The sequence below is a fragment of the Ixodes scapularis genome, unplaced genomic scaffold (assembly GCF_016920785.2).
Source record: "Ixodes scapularis isolate PalLabHiFi unplaced genomic scaffold, ASM1692078v2 PGA_scaffold0__279_contigs__length_252992795, whole genome shotgun sequence".
Classification (NCBI taxonomy): Eukaryota; Metazoa; Arthropoda; class Arachnida; order Ixodida; family Ixodidae; genus Ixodes; species Ixodes scapularis.
This window is the reverse complement of record NW_024609835.1, coordinates 139,918,076-139,945,173: the sequence shown is the minus strand read 5'-3', so window position 1 is coordinate 139,945,173 and position 27,098 is coordinate 139,918,076. Positions and strand designations below refer to the sequence as shown.

At 43.1% G+C, this 27,098-nt stretch overlaps 1 protein-coding gene across 3 annotated transcripts; it reads right to left on the bottom strand.

Annotated features, from left to right (window-relative positions):
- Positions 1 to 3,640: 3,640 nt before the first annotated feature.
- On the bottom strand, positions 3,641 to 27,088 carry LOC8051982 (solute carrier family 35 member B1). 3 transcript variants are annotated; one of them, XM_029985511.4, is made up of 9 exons: positions 26,933 to 27,088; positions 26,232 to 26,370; positions 19,263 to 19,360; positions 17,831 to 17,961; positions 14,920 to 15,108; positions 13,232 to 13,358; positions 12,708 to 12,814; positions 11,619 to 11,772; positions 3,641 to 3,891 (listed from the first exon to the last, which is right to left on the bottom strand). In XM_029985511.4, the coding sequence occupies exons 2-9, from the start codon at positions 26,312 to 26,314 to the stop codon at positions 3,842 to 3,844; spliced, it is 939 nt and encodes a 312-aa protein (XP_029841371.3). In that variant the 5' UTR covers positions 26,315 to 26,370; positions 26,933 to 27,088; the 3' UTR covers positions 3,641 to 3,841. The 3 variants fall into 3 exon arrangements, with proteins under 3 accessions (XP_029841371.3, XP_042145893.1, XP_029841369.3); XM_042289959.1 differs by lacking the exon at positions 26,933 to 27,088 and adding an exon at positions 26,460 to 26,614; XM_029985509.4 differs by lacking the exon at positions 26,933 to 27,088 and having other exon boundaries at positions 26,232 to 26,714.
- Positions 27,089 to 27,098: the final 10 nt, after the last annotated feature.

Sequence of the window (27,098 nt, the reverse complement as noted above, 5' to 3'; positions counted from 1 at the left end):
GCTGTTGAAGCTACGTGCTCGTTGGGCCAGCCACACTTGCCACGTGAGCGTGGCAAATGTGGCTGCAGAGAATGAAGTCAGGTGATGAAAGGGAGGCGGCTGATTGGTCCGGCAAGCGCGTAGCTTCCATCACAATGTCCGCTTAGGGGTGAAGGGAATAAGTGAGGTCCGGTTGCGTGTGACGTCAGTTTGGACCCGTTGACGCGGTTTTGGGACCGCGGATGTATCACAGTGAAAAGGCAGAGAGGTTGCGAAGGGGAGGAGGTACGAAATAGTCCGCTCTGTTTTCAAATTTTCGCTCTTAAAGTCAGGCTTTTGACTTTCTACCTTTTTTCTTTTGGTCCACTGAACGATGTGCTATTAGTAAAATCCCAATCTAAAATGATTTATCCCAACCCAAAAATCAGTTCATGGGCCCTTTAAGGGCATGTGATGAAAAGGTGAAACGTTCAGACTCTCCACCGGGGATGGGTAGACATGCACTTATTTATTCACCAACTTATTCATTTTGTAATACTGTCAACCCTCTTGGGGTCATTACAGAAGAGTGACTGATATGCATCTGCTGCAGGAAGTTTTTCTTTTTGCTTGCTTCTTAGTTGTGTTCTTATATTAACATGCACTGTATTTATTTTGGCATGTTTTACATTCTTTTAATTTGTGCCTCACTACAGGCAATTGTTTATGGGCAAAGAAATAAAAAGATGGTGATTATGTCACTTATGCTTGCATGCACTTCCATTCCCCATTTTTGTAGCATCGGTTTCATGAATTTAACCTGTCAAGGCCTAAAATGTTTCTGCATTAAAAACAACAGTGCCATCTAAGGCATGGAGCTCTTAATTCAGCACTGCAGATAAGGCATCATGCGATATTGGCCAGTTTCAGTTGTGCAATAAAATCAAGCAGTGGTGGGCTGATAAAATGGCCAGCATCTCAAATTTGTTGGCTCTTCTTGATGTGATATTGTTGCTTTAGTGTGCTGTGATCTGAACATAAAAAAAGAACAGTGTTTATCTTCAAAGAATTGTTTTAATGTGTTTGGCTATTTTAAAGGGTAACTAAACTAAAAAAGCACTTCCATAAGTGCCTGGATAGAGCATGTCACAAACTCCCCCCCCCCCCCCCCAAAAAAAAAAAAACAGTGCAATGTTGTTGTGGGACATATTTTGAGTTAGGAGAAATTCTGAAAGTTACTTTTCTTGAGACATATGTATCCTATCCAGGCATTTGAAAAATGTTTTGGGGGTTCAGCAATTTCAAAGAGATGGTAAACCGAAATTTGGATTTAAAAAAAAAAAAAACAGTGTAGGAGCTGTAGGCGGGACGCGACAATCCCTTCAACACTACTCGGAAGGCGATATCTCGAATGGACACCCATACTTTTTTTAAAAAGAGGTTGAGATTGAACAAGGCCGACGAGGCGCGTGACGTTAAGATATCTCGTTTTCTTCTCTCTTCGCTTCCCCCCCCCCCTCAAGGCGGCGAGGCAGAGAAGACGCGAGGCCGTTCCCTCTCCTTCTCGGAGAAACAAGACGTAAACATATCTGTCAAATGCGCCTCCTTTTTTTAAAAAAAAAAAAAAAATATGGTCATTCGTTCAAGATATAACTATACGAGTGATGTTTTGGTGTTTGTAGCATCCCTTTAAAGAAGGCTTCTCCGAAAGGCAAACTTTTCAAGTTTCACTGGTATGAAGTTTGCAGGACATGCTTGTAACTGTGAATGCAACGCAAATTTTTATAATTTAATTTTTAGAAGAGTGTCTCAAAAGCACATCAAAGAAACATTGCACCTACTGAGGAAAACTCGTTTAGAAACGGTAATGGCCAGTTGTTTCAGTGAAGCACACAGAATAACACTTGTATCACGTGGCTGTGTAAAAAATAACAGAAATATGCAATTTTAATTAAAAATATTCTGTAAATATATTTTTTTTTGTGGAAGTATTAGGTTGAAGAAACTGCAACTTTCCATGACAAAAGAGCATGAAAGTGCACTAAGTTCACAGCCGCAATCCGTACAAAATTCCAATATGGAAACTCCAAAAACCTGTTCCATGCAGCATTTTATTATAAAATGATAGTTTTCCTGAACCAATATTTGATTCCAAAAAGTGAAGCCGGGATAAATGCAATTGGAAGTTCAAAAGGTCCCACTTCACATGGTGCTAGCATGCCAAAAATAAATTATTCTGGAAAAATGCATCACTTAGAGGACTTAGACTTGACAACATGCATTAGGGATTCTGCAAGCTGTAAAAACTTCTACAAAAAAAATTGTGACAAAAAAGTTTTTTTTTTTAAGTTGCTTTGCCAATGTTTAAAAACGTTTTTTTAATACCTGGGCTTTACTCTTTCGAATGCGCTATTTAACATTTTTTAACTAAAAAGAAAAGTGTTTGAGAAAACAGCATTCAAAAGTGATGTCAAAACCAACATTCAAAATTTCCTGCACTTTCCTGTCCCGCAACGTCACTGGCAGCTAAACTTGCAGGTCAAGTAGGTGGTCTAGAAGAGAGGTGTGCAAACTTTTCAGGCTTCTGAGGCCCAGCGACCCCCAGACGTAGTCGCACGACCCCCACTTTGTGAATCTATGATCTGGAAAATAGTATCTCGCTTATTTGCTTAGTACTGCTAAACAAGTCTAGAGTGAGCTTTCACACCATTCGGAAGAAGTTGTACTGCCCAAACAGTGAACCAGTGCCTGCTGCCGGTGTTGTTTTTTCAATGTAACCAATAAACCCCTTCAGCTTTAAAAAAAAACAAAAGATTAAATTGAAAGTTTACTACCTTTGCAAAGAAAATCTTATTTTTACATAGTATCTAGCTTACAGCTACAGCCATGTGTATTTGTGTGGGGAGCCAATTTTTAGGCAAATCGATGACCATGAAAAGAAACGGCGGAGTTTGAAAGGTTCAGCTGTGAGACTCGGGTTCACAGTTTAATGCACTCTGAACAAGCTGTGTTTAGCACTCGGCTACATTCGCAGGGAAAACTTGTGTTGAGAAAAGGTTCAATGCAAGCAAGCTACATAACCAAATTGATTAAAAAAACATTTTCAGTGCACCCACCCAATTTGTTTATTCTACATTGCACTGGTACCAAATGTGCATCCAACGCAGGTGAAAGCACACTTTTTATTTTTTTTCCCCCAAGAACTTTAGAATTGGCTGTAAAGGTAGAAACTGAGGGAGAGAAGAGACAAGCACATGTGGACGTCTGGACACCAAGCTTTGGTTGGAACAATTAGCAGGCAGATGCAAAGCTTCTCTGTCTGTATTCGCAGTCTGAAAGCGCTCCAACGCTGGCATTCGGCATTGGCTTTCAAACAGTGAGTGGGGTCAAAAGTAAGTAGTTTTGCGTCCACTCACTGTTCATCCAAATAAAGCTCGATGTTCCGACGTTCCTGTTCACTTTCATCTCCTCTTCCTCAGTTTCTAATTGTATAGAACATAAATTGCAAATACATTTTACAAGTGAATGCCCGAAAATTTGCCAAACTCCTCGCATAATTTGGGTGAGGCTTGTCTGGTATTTTACAGTAAATATGTTCAGAGCTTGAAAAAGAGTAATTACTATATTTTGGCCAAGTTTGGGTCCCCTCTTCTGGCCCTGAGACGTAGACAGAAAAATATGAGACATTTTTAGAACTGTGGTTTATTGGGCCACCGAAGATGTGACCGACCGCAGTTCTTTTCCCATCTCATGATAAAATGGCCTGGTGTTTGAAAGCTTTCTATTTAAATAGCTCGCTCTTATTTACAGTGGTCAATGAGGTATGTTGACATGTCTATCCCAACCTTCTTTGTAATGAGCAACCTTCCCTCCCCGTCGAGATTCATTTCTTCACCTTGCTTGTCTTCCCAAAATAGGCATCCGCAATGAGCCCTGAAACGAAAGTGTATGCAAAAAATTTAAGTGCAACTTGCTCTACAAAAATGTGGTTAAAAATCATTTCAACAAACTGGTAGTGGACATGCATATAAGCATGCCCAAGATGTAGCATTATCACAATATTTTACAGGTATCTTCTATCACACATTAACCCTTTGCGGTCAGATAGTCTGACCACCATCACGGTCATTCCGGTCGGATATTATTTCGAGCGCATGAGCCAAGAGAAAGGAAAATTACTCCTGCATAGGGGTCTCTAGCGATACTTTGACAGCATGTGATATTTTTGACGCATCCTCCAGGGTGGAGACCGACGTTCTTGGTGGAAGTCTTGGAGAACGAAACTGTTTCTCTCCTGTTACCTTTGGTCTTTCAATAGCTGCATAATGCACAGTCCTTGCTGGCATGTTCTTTTAGCTTGTATATGAAGTGCTGCCTCCCATCCAATCTCTACTCGGTGTCTGATTGTGATGTTCGTCCTCTCTTCTTGGGTCACACCCGCAAGTCCCCGAACAGCTGTTCGATCAGCTCTTGGCGGTACTGGAGGTGCCTTTTCCCTTCAGTCCCCGAGCGGCCTGCTGCATCTGCATTAGCAGGAAGCTATTGACGATGGCAATCTCAAGGATCCAGAAGAGCTTCCTCCACCGCTTGAGTGACTTGTGGGAGAAGGCGTAACGCGCACAGCAGTGGTCGGCTTGATCAACAGCCCATATATTTTCCGTACAATCAAAAATTATTACAGTAGAACCTCGCTGATATGTTTCTCAAAAGACGCAAGAAAAAAAACGTATGGTCCGAACTTGACATTTCTAGGCAGCAGGGAAAAAAACAACAATTTGCGAGTGCTAACCAACATTTAATACTGGTCCCTCACTTTCCAAAAACGTCAGTCAGCTTCTGCTGGTACAAACCGTGACCTTTTGGCAGGAAGAGTTCCTTCTGCAGCGTCTGCAGGCCTCCCTTGGCTGCAGGGTTGTCTTTTGTGTCAAAGCAGCTCCAGTCGCTGCACATTCTAGTGCAGCGACAGCCTGAGTGAAAGTGGCTCCTGGGGGCGTTTCTGGCTCATCCTCTTCGTCGTCATGCTCGTCTCTTGAAGCTTGGCCCGGTCGCAAGTCCGCCACGATGTCAGCAACGGCTTGGGGGCCGCACGCTGGGACATCGTCATCCACAGCGTGAAATCGCTGAACGCCAGCTCTGTGCCGGCGGAGCGGAGCTCCTTATACATGTCGTCGTCATCAGTCATGCAAGGGTCAGGGTCACTGCTCACACAGGGCTCGGGCTGCTCCACCTTTTGCGAACGCCGAAAGCTGCACTTCCTGAAACAATTCTTAACTGTTTCGCCGGTCACACTCTCCCACAATGTGTTCAGATAATGCATAGCATCAAGCAACGTGAGGTTGCCGGGCTCTTCTCCTCAGCACACGCGAGCCAAGAAGCGTTGCACGATGCACTTCCTGTAGAGGTGCTTCACGTTCTTGATGATGCCGCCATCCAGAGGCTGCAAGTGACTCGTCGCATTCGTTGGCAGGAAGATGACTCCGAGGTTGCGCAGGAACAACGTGTTTTTCGGATGAGCCGAAAAGTTATCCAAAAAGAGAAGTCGCTTTCGGTCTTTGCTCCCCACTCGCCCGTCGAGGTACAGCAGAAACACTTTGAAAAGGCTGCAGGTCATCCAAGCCTTCGTGTTTTGCTTGTACACACAAGGAAGCCGAGCAAGGTTTTTCAGGCATATCGGGTTCTTCTATTTCTTGATCATTCACGGCTTGATCATGTCTGTGCCATCTTCATTGCAGCACAGCAGCACGGTTGCCTCTTCCTTGCTGACCTTCCTGCCGTGGCACGACTCCCCCTTCAAACTCGGGGACTTCGTGGTTGTACCTTCGTGGTTGTACCACAAGGTCCAAGTTCATCGGTGTTGTAGATGTAGCGTGGGGCATAGGTATTCACAATGCCCGGAAGCAATGCAACCCAGTTCTCATTCTCCGCCGGATTCACGCTGGCTGCTTCACCATTTACTTGGCGGTATGAGATGCCATGGCGAACCCGAAATCGGGCCATCCAGCCGTTTGACGCAGTGAAATCTTCGATGTTCGTGATGTCCGCAGAATTCTGCCAACAAAGTTCACACCAGACGCCTGTGCTTGCTTAAACCACCTTAAGCAGCGCATCCTCTAACTCTCCGTGCTTTGCTCTGCGGTCCTGCTTCGTCGCTACACCGAAGACCAGACTGTTCTCTTCTACTTCCTTTCATTTCGACACGATCATGTTGACCGTCGACGCAGGCAGTCCGAGGTCCTTGGTGACGTCGATTCTCTTCCGTTTAGGGTCCCGGTTGACAACTGCCAGGATGTTCAACTTTTCCCTCAAAGACAAAGATTTCCGCTTGCGCAATGCCATCGCCAGTTCTCGGGGATGGCAGTCTGTGGTCTGCGCGCTGCAGACTGCAGTACGGGAACAGAGGAATGGCAGTATGCGGACCATCGCAGACCTAACGAAATGTCAAACAAACAAGTTGTCGAGTTCATTCTTTCACTACCACCCGTGCATGGCTTAAGAGTTACTCTTAGAGTAATGTCTATCATCCCCGCAGGTCCATATCACATGAGCGAATGACATTTTAGCAAATGACACTTTAGCGAAAAGAGGTCATTTGAGCAAATCAACATAGCGAATGATTTTTTAGAAAATATTGGTCACTTCAGCAAATGATGTTTTAGTGAACAATGTTTTACCGAATATGCTTGTTTCGCTTATTTTTCTTTACCAAAGCCGGAAATGCTTGTCTGGCTTTTCCGTTTTTACTGCGGCGGAAAGCAACGACACGGAAATGCCTATTTTGGTTTTAGTAAAAGAATGTAGCAATTTATTACGAGCCACCACAGCATAGAACTCCCCAAATATGCATAGCTGAGCGGAAGCTGCGCGCCGACAGATAGCTAACGACGGGTAAAAAGGGCCACTCGTGTTACCCACGATCACTACGACATGGTTACCTGTCGCCAGAAAAATCCCGAAGAGGCGTTGCACGGTGCCACCACTATCACTGCGATTGTTGTAACTTCGTTAGTTTCTTTGATTCGTGTTTCTGTGATCCGAACAGAAGTTCACTTGTCATAACGACGAACGGCGACGAAGCACAACACAGTTCACAGCCAGAATGTAATATCACGCGTATCACGCAGTACAGTTCCGACAGTTAGGAAATCTTATCAGCATCAGTGGTATCAGAATATCCCAGGTCGTGAAAACAATGGACGCATCTCCACGTGGCGAATGATGTTGATTGGGGCGAAGCTCTGGTGGTGCTGATAATACTGATTTTATTGTTCATAGGTAGTGCTGATGGCGCCGATTTTTCTTTATTGCTCATAGGTAGTGCTAAGTTCCGGGTTCCGTTTCGTCTTCATTATTACTGCTTTATGATCAGTGAAATGCAAAGCCAGTGGTTCTTCTAGCGCAGGGATGGGCAAAATACATGCAAACATGTATCGAAATACAAATACAAAATACTTTGTCAAAAATGTATTTAATTACAAGTCTAATTACATTTCCAAAAAAGTATTTAAGTACAAGATACAAATACAACCAAATGTATTTGGTCTCCTCCAAATACTTTTTCAAATACATTCCTCAATATTTGCGTCAGCGACTTCAAGGCACCTGGAACGGGATTCTGGGTACCTCACTTAATTTTGCATCGCACACTCGGGAGTTAGTGTGCGAGGCTCTAGTAACGTAATAGAAATATAATCACAAAAAAATGTAATCTGCTTGGACGTAATAGGCGAAAAAAGTACAGAGCTTCAAGCTGCTTTTTTTTGTCGATTCAATTTTGGTATAGACCAACAAAGAACATAGTCGACCAAGACGCGCAGCACTAGCTAGAGAATTTTTTGTTGTTGCAACTCGCACCAGTTACGAAAATCTGGACGACCCGGCATTTAGAATGTTCCAGGCAAAAATATGGATGAAAATTAGGCTGGAAAGCATCACAAGTTGTCACAGGCACTTCTTTAGCCAGTCTGCCTGTGAACGTCGATTTCGTCCCTATTCTTGCCCTAGACTAGCACCGTAATCACAAAGTCACTAAACGCTTGTGCTTGATTGAGAGACACTGCACTCGATGCAGAGCATAGTTTTCTTCCTGCTCTGGACAGTGACAATGAATTTGAGGGATGTATTTTCGCCCACAAAATTGTATTTAATTACAATTGTATTTGAAATACCCCCGTTTTAGTATTTAAATACACACGTCAAATACATTACCCAATTTGTAATTAAATACAAATGCAAAATACACAAAGTATTTGAAATACTTGTATTTGAAATACTGCCCATCCCTGTTCTAGCAGATCAGCTTGGACCCACTAGAAGCCGTGGGAACGCATTTCCACCGCTCAAGTCAATGGTCCATGTCAGAAAGAGAATGTGTGGTATGAATCGTGGTTATATACGGAGTTGAGCATTTGACCGCAGTGCCCTTTCGTCTATAGACGTTGAGCCAATGCATGCAAAGTTTAACGCGATTAAATACGCATTTGACCGCAACGCCTTCTCCTGTATAGACGTTGAGCGGTTACATGCATCGTTGAAGTGTAGCGTAGTGGTTAAGACGTCTGCCTCGTAAGCAAGCGGTCCTTAGTTCGACCTTCCGTGTGGGCGTACATCGTTTTTTTTTTTTTTTTTAAAGTGGGCCGATCCTGGAGGCAGTGCAATCAATGTTAGCACGGAGGCCAGACAAGGCTAGACCCTAAGGAGCTTCGCCCCTGAAATTCACCTGGAACCATGTGAGAGTCGAAGGAAAATAAATTGTGTTTGCCCACTGATCTCTATGACAATTGCTGGGTCGCGCTTACACGCTCGGTTTGCTGCAGGTCGAGTGCAGAGCCGTGAAATTGCGAGAGTGACCAGATTGTGGCCAGTGAGTGTGGCAACGAAGGCACCGGAGAGGAGAAAAGTGAACGAAAGGAAGGAGAGCGTTGAAAGAGTGAGAGAGAAAGAAAGGAGCAAAGAGGAGACGATCGCCATTTTGACGCAACACTGTCGGCACGGAGCACTGGTGAGGCTACGCGTCGACTGCTACGGGCTTATTTTTTTTTTCGCCTGAATCAAAGTTTGCGTTCAGACGCGGAGAAATTTAATTCATTAGCTTTTTAAGCCACCGAGGAAAAACACTATATCATTTTCGTGCCAGGGTCTGCCAAATAAAAGGAAAGAACCGAAATTTGGACGTCAACCCCATGCATTCCGCCGGGCGAATGAATGAAAATGACGGCCCTCTTCGCTCTGCTGGGAGCAGCTGAGAGTTCATGCGCATGCGCTCACACCTCTTGCTCTGCGCCGCAGGCTGATTGGCTCACTCGGGAAGGGGGCGTTACGGCGGCGAAATCATAGACTGGCCAAACTCTCCCCATATATGGCTTTGGGCGAGTGAAGCCACTGGACGGCCATCTTGCTCGTAGACAAATTGCGGTTTTGCTAGCGTTGCAGAGGCTGGCGGCAGCGTGCTGAAGACATGTTTTCTACTTGTTCATCATCATTCACCGAAGAAGTTTTTTAAGACACTGTGAAAGCGTTGAGACTTTGCCATTGAGAACATGTGAAAAATTTTACAAAAGCGCAGTGCCGCAGGAAAGAGGCACAACTCGTTAAATGCAAGTTTCACCGGTCTCGCGGCGTGATTCAGGTCCAGCTGAGACGGAAGATCTCTTCCATCAGCTGTGCTATGAACGATGATGACCCGCTATCTGTAATCAACTTCGGGAGCGCCATGCCGGAGGACGATGGACTCGATAAAAAAACTTGGTGAATTTCACAGCAGTCCCTGAAGGAAGGGCTTTTGTCTCGGGGTATCGTGTTAGATAATCAGTGGCTACAATTATTCAACGGTTTCCCAGGGTCGACTGCGGAAAAGGACCAAGTAGATCCATTCCAATCTGTTGGAACGATGTGCTTGGCGGAGGAATTGGCTGCAAGAAACTTGCCGGCTTCGTCGGCGGTTTCTTGCATCGCTGGCACTCGTGGCATGATCGGGTGTAGAGGTGGATAGTTTTGGGAAGCTCGGGCAAGTAATACTTTTGACGAATATTGGCCAGTGTTCGGCTGTAACTAAAATGTCCAGACGTCGGGTCATCGTGACATGTTCAAAAAATCTCCTCTCAAAGGTCGGTCGGAATTACCAGCAGCCGCGGCGAGTTGCTGTCCCCGAACTCCTCTTTGTAGAGTACTCTTTGCCGAATGGTGAAGGTTGGCAGGGCTCATGAGAAAACATGTGGAATGGTACTCCCGTGCCATTCCAGGTGCTCTATTAGTGCGCGCAGGTTAGGATTGGCTCATTGAAATGCTGCTATGTCGCTGATATTTACTGCACCCAGAAAACAGTCATCGTCGTCGATGCAGGCAAGTACGGCTTTGATGGAGGCCCTTGACAGACAGTCGGCATCACTGTGCTTCCGGCCGGACTTGTACACCACAGTCATGTTGAACTCTTGTAGTCGGAGACTCCATTGAGAGAGGCTTCCTGAAGGGTCCTTGAGGTTCGCAAACCAGCGGAGCGAGTGGTGGTCAGTGACTGCGGGGAACGGGCTCCCGTACAAGTATGGGTGAAACTTTGTGATTGCCCAGACGAATGCAAGACATTCTTTTTTAGTCATGGAGCAATTTCTCTCCGCCTTGAACAGCGCCCGACTTGCGTAGGCGGACTCGCTCGGTGCCTTCTTGCACTTGAACCAGTACAGCTCCAAGTCCTGCGTTACTAGCGTCCGTGTGAATCTCAGTCTCTGCATCCTGATCAAAGTGTCCAAAACCAGGAGGAGTCTGGAGTCTTCGCTTCAGCTTGTCGAATGCCTGCTGCAGTTCCTCGGCCATTTTAACTTTTCGGCGTCCTTCACAAGATTTGTGAACGGTGCGGAAATCCTTGCAAAATCCTTTACGAAGCTTCAATAATAGGCACAAGGTCCAAGGAATCTTCGCAAGGACCTCTCTGTCGGCACTGGAAATGCCGCGACGGCGCGAGTCTTCGCAGGGCACACAAGCAATGAACTATTCCGCGATCCTCTTTTCTCATCCCTGGAGGACTCCAATCCCGCGGTGCAACTGCACCTCACCGAACTCCAGTGTTTGCCAGCACTGAAGAGTATGCATCCCAAAGCTCAGCTGCTCGAGTTCTACGAAAACCTTGACAAAACAGGTATGCAAACCCGGTGGACCACGCCTTGGAACTAGCGTCACGTTTTGGGAAAAAATTCAAATTTGGGGGTTTTACGTGCCAAACCTACAACGGGCATCTGACACGCCCCAGCGGAGGACTGAGGATTAATTTCGACCACCTGGGGATCTTTTGACGTGCAACTGGAAGCTCGGTTACACGGCGCCTTCTCCGCAATAAGCCTCCGTCATATTGCGGGCGCCTCGGTCGGGATTCGAACCCGCCACCTGTCACGTATTGGGAGCACATTTGTTTGCAAACAGACCTCCTCCTCGCTGATGGTTCAACAAGAACTGTCTTCGATCTGCCATGATGGACGTGACGTCGCAGAACGTGCTAAAGACGGCAACGAGGGCAATGACGCCTGTCTGCAGCCAAAATGAGCAACACGTCTCGCTAGGTGCGGCCCGCACAGTTTTGGCCCGCCTCATTGTTAAACAAAGCCTCGCTCTACAACGTTTTTTTTTTTTTTTTTTTTTTTTTTTTTTTTTTTTTTTTCTAGTGATGCACTTACCTGCAAAGACTAACACGACTCCGACCCACTGCCTGGTAATCAGAGGATTGTTGAAGATGACGACGGAGCCAAGAACAGTGAAGAACTTTCGCGTTGTTGTAACGACCGAGCAAGGAAGTGGGCCGTACTCGCTCACCGTTCGGAAAATCAATGTCTGGAAAGAAGCATCATACCCAACTTGTGAGCCTCACTCAGCATAGTCATTCGGGGATTTAGTAAAACCAAACTAGCAAAACGTTAGCTTGGATTCCAGCCCAATCTATCGTGAATTCAAAATTGAGTTATATACACATAGCACATAGAGGATTATAAATAGTTTTGAGTAACATGCTATTTGATATTCGCTTAAAGATGAACTCTAATATTTGTACTTTTCAAAGTGTTGGTAGGCAAAGTTACGGCTGCAGCAAGTTATTTAACCCTGGTGAGCACGCTTCTCGCCATGCACCAGTGCACTACAGAGAAGCAATACTTGTGGAGCTGACATTGCGATCTGGCGATCTTTGCTTTGCCGCAGTGCAGCCCCATGCCTAAAGGCACGCGCCTCGTGTATTTAAAAAGAACCTGGAACTTGGGCTTTGTGTCTACCCTGCAATAAAAATTTCAAAAAACGAAAATATGGCTACCATGCAAAGATGTGTTCAGCAGCATTGTCCTGGCAAGCTACATAGATCATTGGTCATGCTTGTTTGTTGTTGTTTTTTCTTTTTTTTTAAATTTGAGATTGAAGAAGAATATTTGGGTGTAGCAAGGAGATTCGTAAATTTCCCAAATAGACCAATCTCTCAGCCAGTTTCATTACGCCACTGCTGCTACCATGCATCGTGAGACCTGTAGTCTTTCTGCAAAAGGCGGCACCAACTGTCTCGGGCACTGGCGCCTGCCTCCTATGAGCCACAGTTATGGCGGTGTCACGCACGCGTGGAACGCTTAGCGAGATTGGTCTATTAGGTACACTTAAGTATCACTCTAGCTTTAATTTCATGTAAAATGTGTCATTTACTTGCCATCCCTTGTAGGCTTTAGACTCTATGAGGCCACATTCAATAAATAGTATCGTTAAAATTAATCCGTGAAAGCCAATCTCACCTGTCCCAATGCTCCAGTCAAGGCAAAGAGAAGTATATTTAGGAAGAGGCTAGGATATCTTTGTAGAAATGCTACAAAGGCCCACATTTCCTGTGTGAAGAGTTGAGCTGAAACAAATCATTCACATTGCCCAGCATTAACATACTTGGAGAAACTATGAACTAATAAATTTGTTTCGACTGTGTATAAGAACATCCGTCTCTTGACAGTGCACAGGTACGAATTCGAGTAAGTGCAGGTTGTATTCACTGAAGCTAATGTGAGCTGATGATGTTGTATTCTCTAAAGCTATTATTGCAAACTGATTGGGGGCTGGCACCTCATTCCAATAAACCAAATCTTCTTGGTCTAATCATTAACTGATGTTCTAGCATTTGTGTTCTGACAGGTGCACAGCTCAATACAAATCAATAGGAGACGGTAGATATTCAATGAGGCAAGGCTAACAAATCGCCATGCCTAGTAAAGCAAGGCCATTTCAAAAGCAGGTCCATACATTTGCCAAAAGCAGAAATGGGTCTCACCAAAAACAAGGCAGACAGTGGCCCAAAAGTTCATCATTAGCATCATGTGACCAGACTTTGTCTGGTATTCCGACTTCATCCGCTCTTGGACTGCCCCTGTTATGCCATCGAGGCTAAGCGAGAGGAGCTGCAGGAAAAAGAGTTGTCTTGGTTTATTTGTATCCTAAACAAAATGTAGCAAGGCAAAGAAGTTCCATATGATGGTGTAACTTCAGCCTGTTTAAGGTGTATACAGCATTGTCCCAAGCCTTAGGAATATGCTGCTTTGGTTGCTAAAATTTAGAAATACCGAACTATGCTTTGAAATAGGTGGAATGCACGTGTCAAGGTATTCTATTTTGTAGAACCACATTCCAAACATAACCCACAACCACAGTAATTCTCGTAGTATCAAAAAATTCATTTGAAGCTACAACTACTAGAAAAGGTTTATGCTTTTCTGATATAGACAGTATTAAGGTGGCAATGCAAGCGAGTTGGTTCATGACTTCTGAAATTGGAAAACAGCGCGCAAAAAGACGAAGACGACGAGAGAAGAGCACAGGACCGCGCTTGTCCTGTGCTCTTCTCTCGTCGTCTTCGTCTTTTTGCGCACTGTTTTCCAATTTCAGAAGTCATGATATAGACAGCATCGTCTCAGCATTTATGACATCCTCCATGCTCATAATCCCAATGTCCTGGCAATGTAGTAGTACCTACTGTTGCCATACTCTTCTCTACTAAATCGCACACAATGAAATACTTCCAGCCCATTTCCACAGCATGGTTTTCGCTAAAGACAAGGTAAGGACGGTTTAGACGGTAATTAAAGCTTCCTTTAGAAGCTACTGGGACAACTGGCAAACATGCTAAATTTCATAAAACGTGCTCGATAATTGCTTTCAAAGGCACATTCTTGTAGTCAATAGGAATGTGTCAAGCCCAGAAATCAAGTCTTTTTTGAGTTTACACACACAATGTGGCTCTCGCCTACCAAGCGACTTCGAGTCGCTCCGTTTTGGCAGGCCTTGCGAGCTTGTTTAGGTCACACTGTTGTAGGAACATTAAGGTGTAAACAATGACGTTCGAGATTAAACAGGGCCCTTATGCTATGCTATTCAACATAACAGGTGATCATATACATAGGAGATTAAACAGGGCCCTTATGCTATGCTATTCAACACAACAGGTGATCATATACATAGGAGATTAAACAGGGCCCTTATGCTATGCTGTTCAACATAACAGGTGATCATATACATAGGAGTAGTATTAAAAAATCATCAACAAATCTTTCGCTAACTGATCCTTTGGCTAAGCACCTGAACAATTATTAATAGAATATATTGTGGGAGTCGCAAGGACCGGTCCTATATGAGACATTGTTTGTCTTCCCATTCGACCAAAAGTTTGTGGAACTGCCAAATGCTACAGTGCCACCTTGTAGCATTTTTATGAATAGGGTCTATTTGCGACTTCTGCGAAGTCGACGGCACCTAGCAGCTAGGAGAGATAGCTGCAAGGACAGGTTTGCCAGCCCGCCTTCTTGAGCGAATAGCATTGTCACCGTGCCTGGCAGTCTAAAGACGAAGCCGTGAAAGTAGTTTAAAAAATGTTATGAAAATTGCCAATAGGAATAGCATCTAAAGCTACAAGGAACCCAGGTAGCCCTCTGCTTGAGCAACCGAAGGTGGAGCCCGCATACGTACCAGCAGCAGCTCCCCGGTGCCTGTGATGCTCTGCGTGGTCTGGGAAGCCTTCTTGTCCTTGTAGATGAAAAGGCCCACCCCCAGGACCACCACCAGGATGGAGAGATATTTGGACAGACTGTAGCGTTTGCCTCCAATCAGCACCCCGAGCACCATCACAGGGATGGGCTTGCACGACTTCCCCACCACCTGAAGGGAATCCACACCCGGCATAGTTTAATTTTCCACTGCAGTGGCCTGCTCGGTGTCTTGCTCAATGAAGCTGCTCCCTCTAAGTTCTAAGCTTATGCAAATAAAGAAGCAGCCAAATCTAGGCTCTAAACAACTTCCAACTTTTACTGCCTTAAGAAAGTATGGCTTGCTCCATTCCAATCTGCTGTCTGGCAATAACTTTGAGTGCTAGAAGGGAGCTGTCAAAAGAAGATTTTGCTGTGTGTCTGCTCGTGGAATAGGAGCAAATTTTACAGTAGACTCTTTTTAATTCAAACTCCAGGAAGACACAAATTTTGTTTGAATTATCAGAAGTTTGAATTATACCAAATTCATTTAAATATGATGCAAGATAAAATTATGATTTGCCATTTGAAGGCTATACATACAAAGCAGATATTTGATCATTTCTTCTACAGAGGCCTACTGGTCATAAGCAGGTATGCCACACATGAAACATTTGTGATATGTATGACGCAAGTTTGTTTATCTCTCAAAAATTTTACTTATCGTGGACTGTTTAGACAGCACATGACACCTCAAAACAAAATTAAATTTGTTCATCAGGCCAAGAAGTTATCTAATCTGGACTAGTAAACATGGGGCACATGAGCGATGAAAACGGGCACTGCGCGTAAGTTTTTATAGTAACTTGAGCAGCCGCTGTAATGTGAACCTATGCCATGCCGCCATATCACAGCATCTGCACAAATTGCTATGGAAAATTCTGCGTTGTGCCCGTTTTCATTGCTTGTGTGCCCTGCTTGAGCCCCGCTGAGTGCGCTTCTCACCGAGCAACGGTGCACTGGAGAGAAGCAACGCTCACGGAAGTGAGCTTTAAGGGTGTTGCCTCCCTGCAGTGCACCGGTGCTCGGAAAGAAGTGCACTCAACAGGGCCACAGGGAAAAGGGTAAGAATTAATGAATTACGCCTCTCTGCAGTGCACCGGTGCTCGGAAAGAAGCACACTCAACAGGGCCACGAGGAAAAAGAGTATGAACTAATGAATTACACGAAAATGCTGTTCGAATTAAGCGGTTTAAGTGGCATTAAACACTTAGTGGGACAACAAAAATTTTGAAATTTATTTGAATTAACCAAAAGTATCAAACATCCAAGTCTGAATTATTGCGAGCTACTGTACATTGTTTTGCTCGCAGTAGTGAAAGCAAGGCTCCAGGAACATGCCCGTGGCTCTGACCGATTCTCCCGCTCATGCAATTGAGACATGTATTAAGGCTAGGCACTTGTACTAGAGCTTAGTGCCTAAACCTATGACTTTGCACCAGCAGTTTTCTTAGAATTTCTAATATGCATCGCTAAATGAACCGAGCAACGAAAGGCCAGATCTGAGCGGGTGAAATTCTTCCATATAAAAATATAAACTAAACACGAACATGCACTCCCTCTCTCTTTTAACAGAAAATCTGTTACATGGCTGGTTCCTAGCCAGTTTCCTATCACGCACTCCCTGAAACGGAAGAGCGTCGCATGAACATGAATTGGACACAACTGCTGCATCAGCATTGGGCTGGAACTAGTGGTCTTACTGGTCAGACGCGAGTCCCAGCCAGAGACAGCAGTCGTGTCCGACTTGCGTCTCGCTCTTGCCTCCGGTTGACAACATGGAAAATCCTGCCCAATGCCCTCGTCATTTAGATGCTGAGCGAGTGTGCTCGCGCATGTGGTGGGAGAGTGCAGAAGGCAAGGAGGAAGAGGACAAGGGCATGCTTCGGAGGGAATGGAGAGATACAAAATAGCAGGGTGAAATCTGGGTGTGAGACCGCAAGAGGTGCAAACTTTGCACTCTACTCCCATTGGACACTAGCTTTGTTTGGTACGGCTTTTTTTCGAACGTTATGCTAGACAATGTTCACGCTGTCGGGGCACAAAATGCATGCTAAGTTCTGTGCAGCATCACCATGAAGCGACACGCAATACATTGTGTGCTGCCACTGCCACTGCCACGATAGTGTGAGAACAAATAAAAAAATTTATATTGAGGGAAAAGGGAAAAAAGTTCCTGTGCCACCACAGCTGAGGTAGCAAAGCAACGTCCTCCTGATGGTCATTCTTTTATACTACCAAAATAGTAAATTCGTATTGAGTCACAGTTTTAATTCGAAGTGCAAACAAATTAATTTCTATGAATTTGGCTGTTTTAGATGGCTTTTCATTTACTGCTCCACTCAGAAGGTCACAATTCTGCTTTGTGGATCAGCTTTGAAATATGCTTACCATAAAATATTCAGCATGCACTCATGTCTGTGAAGCAAAACTATAATGTAGTAAGATAAAAGACTGCCATCAAAACTAGTGTCACGCAATAATGCGCTCACATGCAACACCAACCACCAACTTGATTCATGATACAATACATACATTTTATGACAACAAAGCTTTCTACGTTTGAAATGGGCCATTTTATTTATTTCCTTTCCTACGGGATGAGGCATAGTATCAAAAATCTGTGTGCTTATGATGCCAAGCAGCGTCTACCATGCCACTTGAGGCCAGGAACACCTTTAGGTCCCCGGCAAAAATAGGTTCAGCTGGAGCTGAATTACAGAACTGGTCCTAGCTGGTAATGGGACTTTATCCAGCTGGATCTAACTGGGAGTTTTGTAATTCAGCTCCAACTAGACTGATTATCACCTGGACAACAATGGCACTAGAGCTACAAGTTGCAGGAATTATCATACCTGTGTAGTGTAATTCACAAACTGTAGTGAAATTGTACTAGCAAGCATGGCTCCTAAATAGGTCATGGCTGCTATGATGTAGTAAGACCTCCTTGTTGTGTCCACACCTTGTTTTAAAAACGTTGACAGCACTGAAAAAAAAAAGTTTATTGTGATGTCAGACATTCCTGCAATAACATGTCAATTGACATAACACGTGACAAATTACCTCAATTCTTTTGTTTAGTTTCTTTATAGACTGATACCACCACTAATGTACCGTAAAATACCAAGCATGCCCCCCCCCCCCCCCCCCCCCTCGTGTAAGTGCCCCCTTGCATTTCAAGAAAATTTTATTTTTTTGTGGCCACCATCTTGAATGTTATTCCTGAACCAAGTAGGGCTCCCTCCCTATTTTGATTGGACAATCTCTAAGTTTGGAGGGGGCATTTGCTCGGTATTTTACGGTAATCTAAAACTAGATGTTACATGTCAGTGGATTTACATGGGTAATTAGGCACATTTTTAAAAAGACTTGAGTACTGGTCACAGAAATTAGGACCTATTAGCAATTTCAATGCATAAGAAAGGCTTACAGACATCTAAGCAGTTTCCCTCCTAAAAAGGGGCAAGATTATTCCACAGATGTTTCTTGTTTTAAACAGCTATTTCAAGTAACCCAGAGACAGCTACTTAAGATAACTAGCATAACATCCTGAAAAATTATCAGACCCAAAAACCTAGAAAAATTTGCTTGTTTTGAATATTTTCACTTACACATACATTAGCTGTCGTAAGTGACACCCCAAACATGTTATTTGCAGGACAAAGAAAAACTTTGTTGAATGACTTGCCATGGAACATGTCAAAACTAAGAATGGTTATTACATATCATAAATCGTCCGAACCCAGACAAAAGTGATTCCTACAAAAAAAGCTATCCTCTCTCTTTCTCTGTCTGTGTGTGTATATATGTGTGTGTTTTAACAACAAATTACTAGAACAAGAAACATAGAAAGGCTATCTTTTGGGAACAAGCCATTTGAAAGAAGGTTGCACATAACATTAGGGTGTCTGCATTAGCTTTTTCTTTGACGTGATTTATAGCAATGTTTGCTTCAAGAAAAGTCTACCCTTTGCAAGGTTCATCCACTACCCAGAACAGTTCTTCAAAAAGATGTAAAACAGAAAAAAACTGCCCTTGTAGACTTTGAAACGAATAGAAGGCTGAAGATGCAAGGTGCAAAATGAATGAGCAAGATGAGACACAAGCTCCTTACACATACATTTTTTTGAAGCATCATGAAAATCATGCAACAACACCATGAAGCTGCTTCTTCAAAAAACTTATCGTTTTGTTTTTCAAATTGTCATAGTAGTAGTCAACGATGTGTGGAAGTACATGCTCGTTCCCACTTCAAATAATGCATGAGGAAAGTAGAAATTTACTTACTGAGTTTTGCAAATACTACATTCATGATACACGAAAAGATTAGTAGTGACTGTGCATACACAAATTTCTCCTTCTTTGGGCCATACTGGGTCTTGGTTCTGCAATAAAAAGACATTAAATCTGGTTTTACTCCCACATGTCAAGGCAACTGGAGTAACACCTTAAAAAATATATCTATTTTTGTTTTTTTGTTATGAGTAGGTGATTCAGGACTTCAGTTCTATATTAGGAAAGTAGAAAATACCCAGCATGTGACCAAGCTTGACAGACACATCTACAGGGTAGGCCAAGTTGGGCTGAACATTTCTTCCAGCATGAAATATTTCGCAAGGCTGTTAGGGGTCACGGAGAGGTCTTCATATAAGTGGTGGCACCAAATGTAGTGTATGGAAGAATTTGAAAACATTTTTTTCTATTTTTCTAGATATCTATTTTCATCAATGCTCTAAAACTAAATTTTAAAAAATTATATTTTCAGAAGGTAATGTTTCAACTCTTTCAGGTCATGTTTGCCAAATGTATTTTTAGTTTACTCCTACTTGTGCATTGTACTCCACCAGTGTCACTGTAACACATATTTACTGCCAACATCTAAAATTATAAAAATAAAACTGCACTGATATATCTCATAGTCTACAAGCTACTAGTGTAGCAGTTCATCTCTTCAAAAAAATTCCTTGTTGGACAGAAATTTGTGATTATTGATTTATTAATTAGGCCTTTGAATTCACCCATTGCACACCTCAATTTCAGGATTATCTTAAAAGTATATCCACATGCTCTTTTGATTTTTTAGCTGCAAGAGGTCAAGTCTAAGTGAATTGCATCTGAAAATTTGGAAGTGTATCGCATCTAACAAACAAACCCTGTCATCAACTGCTCCTGCAGTTGATGACAGGGTTTGTTTGTTGGTGACAATCAACTGCAGAAGCATTAAAAATATAAAAGGTAAACTTTCCTTTCTCCTAAATTCAACCCAAGCTGGTGTGGTTGTTGGTACCGAGTCTTGGCTTGACAGCTCTTTCAACAGTTCCGAAATATTTTTGGGTAATTATGATGTTCACCGTAAAGATAGAAATTTCAGGGGACGGGGAGTGTTCTTACTTATTTAAAAAGGTCTAACAGGCCCAGCTCTTGAGTTGCGCGATTGTGTTTGTGAATCGGTTTGGTGCGAGATAAAACTGTAACACGGCAAGTCTTTGACAGTTGGCTCATTTTATAGAGTACCAAACAATAATGCTATCGATTCCCTTTCGTGCTTATCTAATACTTTGTCAGCAATATGCTCAACGATGTTATACTTGATGGCAATTTTAATCTTCCGGATATGGAATGGGTTGACAATCTCCCACTTTCACGCAATTCATTGTCTCTTTATAACATGTCTGCGGAACTTATCAATACTCATGAATTGCAACAGTTTGTGTCGCTTCCAACAAGACTTGCATCGCACAAATCTATCATAATTTTCTTTTACATATCTTTTTTTGTTTGTTTGTTCGGTGATGACGATTTTGGGCATCAGTGATCATGTCATTTCACTTCATTTTATTTACCTCATGGGCGTCCAAAGGACGCATTACATGAGGGGAGATTCAAAACAAGTTACAGAAACTAAAGAACAAAAATAGCAAAACACTGAAAAGTGAAATGTGATTGCAGATACACCCAATGTCATCAATCAAAGCGAAATGAAACAAGAATAAAGCACGAACAGAGTACAAAAGCTCTTCTACAAAATCAAAATCAAGGCGGGCAATTATACAGTTTTAAACACGTCTCTAAATGAAATGGGATTGCTATAAGTAACTATAATATCAGGTAATGCATTCCAGTCTCTGATGCAAAGTACTAAGAGAGAGAAAAGGAAAGTGTCAGTGCGACCCAAGAATGGTTTTATTTTGGAAGAATGATCTAATCTTGGTGATGTAAAACTGACAGGGCGGCAGTAAACTGATTTAAAAGTCGAATCGCTGTAATAAATGCTATGAAAAAACACAAACGAGCCATTTTATGTCTTTGTTCTACAGAAGAGAGGTTAATGCTAGTTTTTGAAGGCTGAGACACTAGTTTCCGGTAAGTAGTTGTTGCATATAAATCTTGTTGCTATGTTTTGGACAGATTCCAGTTTCTGTGGAAGGTAATTTTTGGTTGAGGTTTGAAATGGTGCATGCATACTCTAATTTGGGAAGGACTATTGTCTTGTATGCAAGTAGTTTGGTTTCAGATTGAACTTGTAGTAGTGCAGGTTATATGTAAACACGCTATAACCACTAAGCCCTGCCCCAAAAATGATTATTTTTTTAATCAGGGTGATTACGACAGCTTATCCTTTGACCTTCCGGCTACATGGCAATTGATATAGAAGATCTTTGGCAATTGTTTAGAAATGTACTGTTTGCTTTTATCAATAAATATGTACCCTCTAAAATGTTATCAGAGAGGCATAGAAATGATAAACCATGGATGGACAAGAATCTGTGATATAGCCTCAAGAAACAGCGGTGTTTACTTTTAAAGTATAAGAAAGCAAAAAACGTGGTAACAAAAATTGAGCTCAGATGCCTTGATCATACATTAAAAAAAAAAATAATAATAATAATTTTTTTTTTTTTTTTTTTAGGTTTTAGGCTGGTTAACAACTTAAAATAATTATGAAAACTTGTTAAAAAATCGAGCAATAATGGATATGTGGGCGTACCAGCCATCCTTAATGACAATGAACTGACTTCAGATGACTTCTGATGACAGCTGAGAACATTACACTGCAATCCTTGGAGACTATACCTAATGAAATGCCAGAATTTGGTACTGAGGATAATGGGGTATATAAATCTTCTTTTTAATTTTAAATTTCATTCAACAACAGGACCAGATGGAATTCCAAACTGTATGTTCAAAAAGCGTGCCTCAGCATTAACACCCTCCTTGCTTAACGAAAAAGTAAAACAGCGCCAAAAAAACGGAGGACAAGAAAACGAAGTATACAAACAGATCATCACCAGCAGGCAGCTTGGCAGTACACTGTGAGAGGTGCGGTTGCAAACCCATTCTTGATCAAACGAGTGTCCTAGGACAACACAGTCAACAGATGACAAGAGGAAATTTAGAGGCCTTTTATATTTCGAAGCAAAAGGAAAGGTGCGTCAGTTCACCTTCTATCGCATCATTTGACAAAGAGTTGGCAATCTTGAGAAGGTTTGACACGTGCAGAAGCCGGTGACTTGATGTTTTTTTATGGTTTGTGATGCTTGTCGATTTGTGTTTTCTTCCAAGGAATCAGTTGAGAGTCAGCGCAATGTCTGTACACTTCGTCTTCTTCTCCTTCATTTTTTTTTGCGCTGTTTTACTTTTTCGTTAAACATGTACCACCAACTCGCCCAACTTTCCACCATACTAACACCCTTCCTAGTTATTTTATTGAATAAATCTATTCTCAAGCAGGCTTCCAACTGAGTGGAAGATAGCTAAAGGGACACTGAGAGGCTATTTTTGCTCGCTAAGGGTTTTATTTGTACATGACTTACGAGAGCCCAACTACCCAGTACACAATTTGCAGCTCGAAACTCGTTTTCTTTCCGCCCAAAGACCGACGATCGAGAACTGGCCGGTTTGAGTCACGCTCACTCTCTTTTTCGTGGTCACATGCCGTTTTCTATGGTTTAGACACAACCACCAAAGATAATCAGTCATGGGTCATTGAACGCACACACTCAATATTAAAAATAAAAACAAAATATGATACCTATTTTTTGCGGCTTCTAAAAAGCTGCAAATATGTTGATTGAAAATAAAAGTTGCACAACCACGTGACTTCTCGCAACACCCTCCTCCTCCATATTTCTTCTGCCTCCCCAGTCCAGTTTCGGTTTCGAAAAAATCGTAAGGGTGCAGGCGAGCAGGTGGATATTAACCATGTTGAATTAACCTGGGACTGGTCATGTAACGGGTCATGAAACGATATCAGGTTGGAATGTTCATAACTTTAAAGAGGCGTACTGGTCCTAGTCTGGCCCAAGTATACTCGCACAGACCGTCACTAATTCAGAAGCTTCTTTGTCGCGGTGAAATTGCGAGGATAAAAGAAGACTATTTATTTCAGTGTTGCATTCACAAAGCTTGATGGCGTAATTGAGGGATCGAAACTACACACCTGACGACAGTCGAGCACGGCTCATGGATTGGACACGAGAACTGCGTGAGCACTCGACTTCCGCTCGTAACAATTAATGCCTCGGTGGACACTCGTGTAGTGGCTTGTGTCTAACCACTGCGGCGATGAGAATACCCGAACTCTAACAATGCCTAGAGCTCAGCACACGTTTTATACTCTTCCAACTCCAGCGCGTGGCTATGATTAACGTTGGAGGCATAGGACCCCGTGGCCGCTCTTTCATGCTCCAACTGAAGGGATGGACGATGCTCATATTTCTCGAATTTGTTTGGCGACTGCTATCGCCTAGAAAGAAAAGCTAAGGCAAGTTTACTCAGTTATTAACTTTAGGGAGTGATTCTAAGTAGTATTTAGCAAATGTAAAAAAAATTGTTTCATATCTCCTTCAATTGAAAAAAAAAAAAAAAAAAATCTATTTAGACAAGCTCCAATAAATCGGAGCAATTACTAGAATAAAAACACCATATTCTTGGGACTGTTTTTGAGTTGCGACTCGCAAGGAAGCTTGCGAGTAGCACCTCTTTAGGGGTAGCGATTTTTTTTCTTGTAATGTGAAATTTGCGGGCATCCTTTGAGTTATTATTTATTACAATATGTGCCCAAGTAATCATGCCACTTGACATCAGGGGGATCATCAATGCCACCTCTCTAACTCAACATCATGATGAATTTATGCAAGCTGGTAGAGACATGTACTGTATAAATAAGGTTGTAGGCCTGGTCAAAACGTTCATTGGAACGCGAAGTCGTCATTTTAAATGTTTCAATGGAAGTTAACGAGGCCCTATGGAGATGCTCAACATTCGTGATACTTCTTAACGTGTTGCCCAATCGTTCAATGCTGTATGTTTTCTTCCAAAACACCCTCTAATCCACAATCGCGTCTGCTTCATTTTCATCCAGTGAAACCTGAATTACCTAATCATTGAATTTACCGATACAAAAACCTCCCTGGGTGTATCATAAAACAAACAATAGTTGTATTTCATAAGGTGTTAGAATATACACAATGCCGTCATGGTCGTTACCACCGCCACCATCGTCATCACAGTCAGTAATGTCATCAGCATTAGAGGCCTCATGAAGAGCCTTAGCCCAGCGCCCCAAAATTCTGCAACGAGAAATTTCATAAGAATGCGTCCACGATTAAAATACACCTTTGTTGAAAATGTGAGTTTTCTATGTGCAGGCACCCGATTTTTCAGTGCATTTTACATCGACACCGTATAGCTACTGCTATTGGATCAGATTGTGTCAAATGTGTCAACATCCCATTGCTTCGTGACAGGAATTTTTAATGAATGTATGGACACACGGTATAGATAGTGGTAATAAAACTTTTATACACAGTAAAACATTAATAATGGTTGTTGTTTCAATTTAATTTTTTTTCACCCCCCCCTCCCCCCCTTCCTTTATTTCGACCGCCAGCCCCCCCCCCCCCCCCCCCCCTCCCCATGTAAAATAGACTTCCGGGTCACTGGACGCCACCTAAAGACAAAACTTTGTGGCAGCTCGTGACAATTGTTTTTATAAGGCTTTTGTCTCATCGTTCATTTATAGAGCGAAACCACGTCGGCAACACAAAAGGTACCAAAACGTTTACGTGACATCTGCGAATATTAATATTCCTCCAAAAAGAATTTTTGCTCTTGCCCCTCGGCTGGTGTCGAACCAGCAACCTTTTGTTCAGTAGTCTGACGCGGTACCCTATTGCCGCCTCCGTAAATCATCTGTCTGTCTTTAATGCATCAGCGCTTGGGCTTTCGCTTTCAAGTCGTTTTAGGGATAACATAAGAGACCCAGTGAATTTTTCTATCAGTATGGTTAATTCATAGCTGCATATGTTTTATTACAAACTTTAAGGTACAGATACGATATGTGATGACCAATGTACAGAATTGTGCTATGCTGCTCTCTGGCGTATTTAAGATGTGATGCCACATATATGTGGAGGCATACAATCAGGTATAGGTATGTGATGTCCTATCGCACCATGATGGTGGTTGTTCCTACTTGTTGCCAAGGAGAACAAATTCGGTGGCGGAAAGGTATATGCTGCAGAAGGATATGTCCTCAGTATCAAGGCCATCACAGTGGCAGCTGACAAATTTTGATTACATTGACAATTTAAAATGCATCGGCTGACCCTTTCATTTCGTACTGTCCAAGCCGTCATTTCTTCCCCGTATTTGTATGAGACCACATGTCAATATCTGCCATACATTCTCATACATTTCAGTTGCACAATTCTGAAATCCTCGTCAAGGATCGGACAAATTCGACACATCATTTATGAGGGTTCGACTACAACCAGCCGCAATATTCACATCTGTGAGAGGAAGGGCGCAAAAGCTAATTGGCAACGTGATCAAATAGCAAACTAATTTTAAGAAGTAAAAGATAAGTTTTCGTTTTCTTTTTTTACTTTGTGCACATGTACACACATACATTATGTCTCTCGCGTCCGAACATCACTAAGTTCAAAATTTAGTGAGCTGATCAGTCCAACTTTGGAACGGTCAGCGCCTTTGAAGTGGACATTTCCGGCGGAAAGCGTAGACGTGTAAAATGCCACATGTTAAGTTGGGTCATGGTGAGCTGGGGTAAAGGCCGGTAACTTTTAAACAGATCAAGGAGTGCCCAAACACGTGTAACAAGTCACAACGGCCTGTTTCCTGTATCGCTGAAAGCACACTTCGAACATTCGAATCACGGTGTGATTCGAATGCAATGGTCTTCACGCACATATGCCGACTCTCGATCATCGATGGTTCGGAATTTGATAAACTCACATTTCTTCTTGAAGCACGCCAAAGTAGAAATAGCAGACGAATATTCCCAGCGCATAAAACAGCAGCTTGATGGGGCTGCCCATCGGTGATGTATCTTCGAAGACAGCGGCGTTGAACTTCGGCTGCAGCGGCTGCGAATCTGTCAAAGTGGTCAAAGCGACAGGTGCTGTTGAGTCTACTGATTTAAGCGCGGCAGAGTCCACGTTCATGAATGCGCGAGGCGCTTACTACTAAAGCGCCCCGATTGTTCGAAACTGGGAACTATTTTCAATTGTAAAGGGACCAGCTTGAACATCAAACAGGCCCCAAAGCTCGACGCGCGTGCAACGATGTTCGACGACCGCGTCGGTGACGCCGAATCCGACCCTCTATCAGCGGTGCCCTCTACTACTGACGCGACGTGAAGAGCACGGACACGGACACTTCCTGACGTGTCATTTCGTCTACGTGCATCTATGTGATTCGTTCGCCAAACAACTGTGTGCGTTTGCGGGGTTTGCGGCTTGTTACGTGGCTTTATGTGGCCATCGCTTTGTGAACCAGCAGTACAGTAGGTAACACAATGGAAATCTAAAAAATCTAAAACAAAATTTTCAAACTGAATCAGGTCCAACGAAATCCAACTATGCAGTCCACTGACAACCGAAACCGAAACGAAAAAAAACATTCACAGAAGCGCGCGAATTATAAACTCGCCTTACGGTATGCTGCGTACTGTGAGCGGTTGGCCAACAAAATCTCCACTGTTTCTTTCGGTGACTGCGATGACCCGGCCAACGGCGAGAAGGCAATCGCAGATGGTGGTGTATACCGCTCGGAGAATGTCTCCAGCGCCTCCTCAGGGTTACCCTTCCCGAGCCAAAAACA